Below are 6918 nucleotides of genomic sequence, written 5' to 3'. Positions count from 1 at the left end.
ACCCTGCACACCAAGCACAAAATTCAGCAACTTAGGAACTACAGCTTTTGTTAAGTTTCTAGTCCTTATGGAAGACAGAGAAATGCTCAGAAAACATTTCTATGGAGCCTCTCGGCCACCCCGAGCAGCTTCTCTGAAGACAGAATTGCTTCAGATTCCTCTTTCACCTTCACACTGCCCTCTATTCCAAGAACACAGAAGGGAGTAGGCCTCTGAAGCAACACTTCTGCCCCCTCCTGCTCTCACGCAGAAATCAGGAGCGGCTTCCTCTCACATTGTTTTCCCCTGAACTCAAGAGCCAGAAAGGGCATCATAAGTTCCCCGTGCATACGACATTTTTCATTGGGCCATGTAAACAATTCATACCATAGGATGGGCTTTGTCATAATGCCAGCTGAAGTTTTTGTCTTACGATCCATGCTTTGTCGCTTTGGAAAGCATTTCTATATAGCAGTGTTTCCCAAACTTTATTTTTTTGTTGCTGGACCACAGTTCCCATAATTCCTGACCATTGGCCATGCTGGGTGGGGCTGATGGGAGTTGTAGTCCAGCAGCAAAAAAATAAAAGAGTTTGGGAAACACTGCTATATAGAATAGTAAAGTTGGAAGGGGCCTATAAGACCATCAAGACCAACCCCCTGCTCAATGCAGGAATCCAAATTACGGCATCCCTGACAGCTGGCTGTCCAGCTGCCTCTTGAATGCCTACAGGGTTGGAGAGCCCACCACCTCCCTCGGTCATTGGCTCCATTGTCATAGTGCTCTAACAGTTAGGAAGTTTTTACTGATGTTCAGTTGAAATCTGCCTTCCTGAAACTTGAGCTCAATATTCCGTGTCCTACATGCACATCATTAAGTAACAGAGACCTTGTCAAAGGGACAGCAAGACGTCTTCCCTTCTCTAATTGCAACCACCAGGCCAGTAGAGAGCAGCATCCAATATACTCATTCCAAACGAGACATTTGCAGAAGCATCTTCCGCTCTGAGGATCCCTGCCCCCACCCACCCCTTTTAAATGTATTGACTAGTGGCTGGGATGTAATTTAGTTTCAATGATTTTATTTTAAAAACAAAAATTAAAGACCTCCATGGCACAACTTCTTCCCAGCACAGTTAAGGGTTAGTTTTAACAATTACAAGTACAACCAATAAATTCAAATGGAAAAGAACAAACCAACAATAATAATAATCTAAATTCCAACAGATAAAAAATAAAAAGGGTCACTTCAAACAAGATTTAAAAAACCTTTTTTTAAAAAAAATATTTTAAAAGTTAAGTTGCCAACAGGACTATTATATTGGCATTTGATTTTCCCGCCATCTAACACAAAGCAGAGAAAACAGGAAGTGCTGAGAATTTTTTTAAAAAAAGTGTTCTGATACAAGGTATACAGATGAGGTAATTTACAACACAGATGCTGTTAACAATCCGCAATTTCCTCCTGCCCTCTCAAGACCGCTGGCCTGCTTGGGCAGCAAAACTGGCATGAAGCACAGAGAAGAAAAGTTGTTTGCCGCGCTCCCTGAATCGGTAATCTTCCACTCTGTCACCTTCTCGTTTAAAGTTTGATTAGTTACTGGGATTCCATCCTTGGTGGGTTCTCTTACCTGGATTCCCCTGCCTTCTGCAAGAAGGTGGGGCACTAGGATACTCTTTTGCCCCATTTGCCAAGTTAAAAAACAGATCGACAGGAGGGAAATTGATCACCTGCTTGAAGAGTCCTGCGGAGGCCCCTCCACGCTCGTGCAAACACAGATACAACTTTGCTGCATGCTGAATTTTCACAGCTACAGATAGTTGTCGAGGAGAGACCAACTTGCTTTCCCATCAGCAAAAGGCCATGAACTGCCACTGCGACCCACCAAGAATTTCCACAGGTGAACAAGGATTTAAGCTACTGTTTTGTGAATCCACAAGTCATTTCCCATTTCCAAGCTACCTTTCCGGGGGGGGGGGGGGGAGAGAACACAGTTCAGGGTTTCATGCTCTTCACTATGAGATTCATTCCTGCTCAGACCAAAAGCATCCTAACCCAGACAAAAAAAAGAAGGAAAAAGTTAAGAAAACAAGAAGAATCACATGGTTACCTAACCCCGACCCAGAAAGTTGCATATATTAAAATCAAGTGATCGACGCTCCCTCAAGGCAGTCTGCCTCTTGTAGTGGTTGTCCAATGATGAGGGAATTCTGAAGAAGGGAAGGGGCTGATGCGCTTCCAGTCTCTCCCGTCAGTGATTTGAATTCGGTGCTGAACAGCAACATGTAGAGAACCAGAGCACCTTCTGTGCACCCCACCCCGCCCTCTCCATCCTACAATCCCAGCGCTGCCGAGGTGTGCAAGGAAAAATGCATGCCGAGGATCCTTTCTTTTTTGTTCCAGGCGACGCTTTGGCTTGTGAGATGCTTTCTGTAAGGCTTCTTAGTGCTGTTCGCAACTAAAAGCAAATCTGTGCAAGGTGCAAAACTGTTGTGAAGGAAAACCAGCCTGAGCCCCAAGCTCTGGTTCATGGTTTAGAGGCTGCAACTGTGTTAAGAAGTGTAATATTGGCTCAGGAAGAACCTCTGCACAGGAAACTTAAAACCTAACCTTTGATAAATTAAAAAAAAAACAACCCAACAGTTTATTTACAGCAAGGAATTCCAACACTGGATCTTTCAGCATAGGAAGGACAAGATTTATATATACACACACAGAGGGGTAAGCAGATGTTCTCCACAGTAAGTATTTCTTACAGGTCTACCATTTTGTTGCTGCCTTTTTCTTCTCTTTTTTAAAGTTGCAGGCTGCTCATTCTTCCCCACCCAAATCTATTTACAAGACTGCGAACTACATTAAAAAAAGGAGAAGCGGCGGGGTGCGGAGGGGAAACCTAACACACAACAGCATCTCTCACCACATGGCACAGGGAAAAAGGTGGGCGAGTGAGTGGGCAGGTGAATGCCCCGTTGTCAGTTCCCATGGTTCAGTCTGGGTGGGAGCAACCAGCAAGAAGACTGGGTTACTTTTACAGAGATTCCCAGTGACAAATTCAATCCCAAACGCCCAAACCAGGGAGACAGCTTGAGGGATCTTGTGTGGGGAGGGGACAGGAAGCAGAGAGGGAGCAACTTTACAGAGATAATAATTTGCCCTTTGCTGAGGCACCTTTCACAGAGATCACAAGCGGGCTTCCTTCTGATTGATCTGAAACCTGAAGACTTCCAAATAAGGAGGCATGCAAGGCGGGGGGGTGAGGTGTCAGTGAGCCAAGTGGCTCAGAGGAGAAGACCCAACTCCTACAAGAAAGCTGCAGTCTCACAAACCTTTGCTGCCGCTTAGAAGAGTTGTTTTTGGAAATGGAAACTCCTCCCACTCCACCCATCCACAAAGACACAAAACGTGGTGGTGCTTAGAGACCATTGTCCTTCCCTGCTGCCTTTTAAGGACCACAACTCAGCAATTCCCAAAAGGGAAGGAAAGCAGAGGCCCTCACTACTCGCACCCCAATGTGGCATCAGCCGGCAAAGGGAATGGGGGAAGAAGAGCTCACTGGCAAGAACTGAGACCCTGGAGTCGTCTCACTTTGGATCTTAAGGAAGGAAGGGGTGGCGGTGAACAGGGTGGGGAAGCCCTGTCCACGAAATACTCCATCTGCAAGCTTTGTCAGGGATTCCCCTGAGTTACGAAAAGTTCAAGTAAAAAAAGGGGGAGGGGGAAATTGGCCTATAATATATATATATTTTTATGACTGAACTACTATAAATCCACAAGCAACTGTTCAGACATAACTCCTCCAACGCATTCCACCCCCTCCCTCCCAACAACGCTGGGCATGAGCGACTGCGGCTGCTGTCCTGGGGAAGGGGCGGAGGGACCTCGGCCCCAACCGGGCTCCGGCCTGGCATCCAGGAGAAGGGACGTCATCCTCTACTGCTGAGCTCCTGCGGCAGCTGGAACTGGCATACCTAGGGTGTTGGCAGCGGCAATCACAGGTGAGCCGGCTAGAGGCCCAAGGGGCGAAGACGTTGGCACTGAAGAAATCCCTGGAGAGGGGAAAGAGGAGAGTGTTAGAGCCAGGAAGAGGCCAGTTCTACTCAGGAGGCACATCAGGGCCGAGAATTTTTGGGCCATCACAGAATCACTTGACACCTCCCGAAGTTATCCCCACAACAACCCTGTGAGATAATTAGGCTGAGAGACAGTGACAGCATTGAGAGAGGCAGTGACAGCACCAAGGTCACCCAGTGAGTTTCATGCCCGAGTGGAGATTTGAACCCTGATCTCCTAGGTCCCAGTCCAACACTCTACCCACTACACCACACTGGCTCTTACACAGCAACAGCCATGCTTAGGCAACATGGAGAAGGAGAGAGTACCACATACAAAGGCCAGAGCTGGGTGGGGAGCCTGTGGCCCTTCGGATGCTGTTGGACTACAACTCCCATCATCCCTGCCCACTGGCTAGGCTGGCTCATATGGATGGCACAGAACATGGTCAGACATAGCTAAATAGCCACTAATGCATTTGAGATTTCATCTGGTAGGGAGGAAAAACCCTGAACTGAACATGTCAACTTTTAAAACCAAGCTGAAGTTTCTTTCATCAGGGACTGGACTTTTTTTTGCTTCACGCATCTTTCGGCTGCTCCTTAGAAGTATGTAACGTGGCTTGCATTCAAAAACAACAAACTAATATTTCAGTATCGAAGCCTACACAAAGCAATCTAGTAGTGCCATCAATAAAAAGCATAACGGCATGAAATCAACAAAACGGTTGGCACAACATTGCTCCTCCCCTCTCCTGCACACGCAACACACCTCAACCCTTGAGCTTCCCTCCCTTACTCTTGCGGACTTGCATGCCCTCTGGGTCCCGCTTCCACTCTAGGCATTCCCAGGCAAATACCACTGGCATGTACTTTGTGGCGAGTCATAGTTCCCAAGGCTGGGCACTGGATTCAGCCAAATCCCAAACCAGTTTGGACTTTGAATCAGGTGGAGGCCGACACAGAGGCATCTATGGCTATCACGGGACGGGAGCTTTGGCTGCATGTGCCTGTTCCCGGCAGGGCAACACACACACACACACACACACACCTTCAAACTGAGCAGGATTGAACCCTCAGCTCACCAAGCACAATCCTGCTGGCTGCAGAGGTCTGCTTCGCCAGCATGTCCCCTCCAGGGAATGCCTTCACACTAGATCACACAAGCAGCCAAGGAGGGTCAAACATTTCCTGGACTGTACCATTTCAGGCTGCAGTTAAGAGCCCATGAAGACACAAGCGCGACCAATCGCTGACCCACCTGACAACATACTGGCACTGCTGACAGGGGTACTGCTACCCGGCATGTTGGTCGAGCTCATCCGAGCCTGGTCCTTCACTATGGGGTCTGAAAAACACACATAAGCACAAGCCACACATCTGGATTAGAGCAGGGGTGGATGTGCTCTGTTAACTACACCACACACAATTTGGTACTGTGTGTCGGGCTCAGCTGATTATCTCAGGTGTCATTTATTTAGGAAGGAGAGCCTCTTGCCATGAAAGCTGTGGACAGAGGAGACTGAATATGGAAGGGAAGGCCTGGCAGAGCATCTCACGTTGCACAGGGCAGCCTGCAGGCTGGGAAAAGCTGAATCACTAAAGATATGGCTTAGTAAGACTTCAGCAGTCAGGGCCTGGCACGAAAGATGCAGAGCTATCCTCTTTCCCTAATATGCAGAGCGCATACAAATCACAGAACCCCCGTTTTCCCGGTGCAGAACCAGGGATAATGCAGTGCAGGGAAGAGCTGGAGGTTATTTGAATGAGCAAAATATTATTACTATTACAATCATCCTCATCGTCCCCTCCCGGGACATTTGGGCAAAAGGCGGGTAATAAAAAATAATAATATACAGCAATTTTAACAAACATAAAAAACAGAAACAACCTAAAAAAATCACGGATAATAGTGTAGGTCCTAAACATACCCATCCCAAGTGCTGAAGGCCAGGGTGACTGAGAGGCAAGCTGTCTGCCCTCCTAGAAACACCTGGACCCGTCACCAGGGTCCCCACTCACTGCCAGATAACTGCAAAGTGTGATTTGGAATCCATGGAAATCCAAGGGGGATTCATGAAGGGGGGGAGGGGGTACCCCCCCCAACACATCCTTATTTCCACAAGCTCCTACCCCTCATGATAACATGAGACAAAATCTTGAGAAACAAGGCAGCAGCTTCTACTACAAAATCACCTGCGGTTCAAGAGGCAGATTCTTCGTGGAAAGTATGCTACTCTCTTCCCTTGCTGCCCATACTACACGTCCTCTGTGCCTAACACCAGAATTTTGCAATTTCAAGTTACTCAGCATTACACATCCTTGCTTGCACAGCCTGGCATTCCCAGCCTTGGGCTCTCAGAGAATTTGAAACATCTTGACGAAAACTGCAGAAGTCAGTTGGACGCAGTTTGGGAAGCCCAAGGATGGGAAGGAATTGGAGCTTATCTTCCCCTGTCTCGTTCTCACCCCACATTATACTCATCTCCCAGTTTGGCTTCTGAGATTTTACCATACAAATTCTGAAGCCATTCACCAGGAATATGGCTTTTTAGGAAGGAAAAAAGGCACAAGACTCAGGATGCCCTTTTTGATGTATTGAGCTTGTGGAGCGTTCCGAGGAGTCATGCTGTAAATGGCTGTCAACATCTCCAACACTTTTCCCTCTCTGATCTCTGCCCCTTTGAAAGAGTTGAAAGCTGGGCCTGATAAGGGCCAGACTCACAGAAATAAGGGTGTTCCATGGCTTCTCTTGCCGTGAGACGGGACTGGTGATCGTATCGCAACAACTTGTCTAAGAAATCCAGGGCTTCGGGGCTGACCAAATGCTGATTCTCACTGTGAACGAAGCGTTCCCATCGCTTGCGGGAATGCCTGTGAGCAAGGGAAG

The 6918-nt window shown here is 47.6% G+C and overlaps 1 protein-coding gene across 3 annotated transcripts in view; it reads right to left on the bottom strand.

Annotated features, from left to right (window-relative positions):
* Positions 1–1040: 1040 nt before the first annotated feature.
* The window catches only part of CSNK2A1 (casein kinase 2 alpha 1), a 51783-nt gene continuing 45905 nt past the window's right edge, over positions 1041–6918 (bottom strand). For all 3 annotated transcript variants that reach the window (XM_061630888.1, XM_061630889.1, XM_061630886.1), the window contains 3 exons: positions 6754–6902; positions 5290–5376; positions 1041–4025 (listed from right to left, as the gene is read on the bottom strand). In XM_061630888.1, the coding sequence (XP_061486872.1) occupies positions 3910–4025; positions 5290–5376; positions 6754–6902 (352 nt within the window). In that variant the 3' untranslated portion in view covers positions 1041–3909. The remainder of the gene's footprint in view (positions 4026–5289; positions 5377–6753; positions 6903–6918) is intronic.

The sequence above is a fragment of the Rhineura floridana genome, chromosome 6, assembly GCF_030035675.1.
Source record: "Rhineura floridana isolate rRhiFlo1 chromosome 6, rRhiFlo1.hap2, whole genome shotgun sequence".
Lineage (NCBI taxonomy): Eukaryota > Metazoa > Chordata > Lepidosauria > Squamata > Rhineuridae > Rhineura > Rhineura floridana.
The sequence above is the reverse complement of the archived record's forward strand: the minus strand, read 5'-3'. Positions and strand labels throughout refer to the sequence as shown.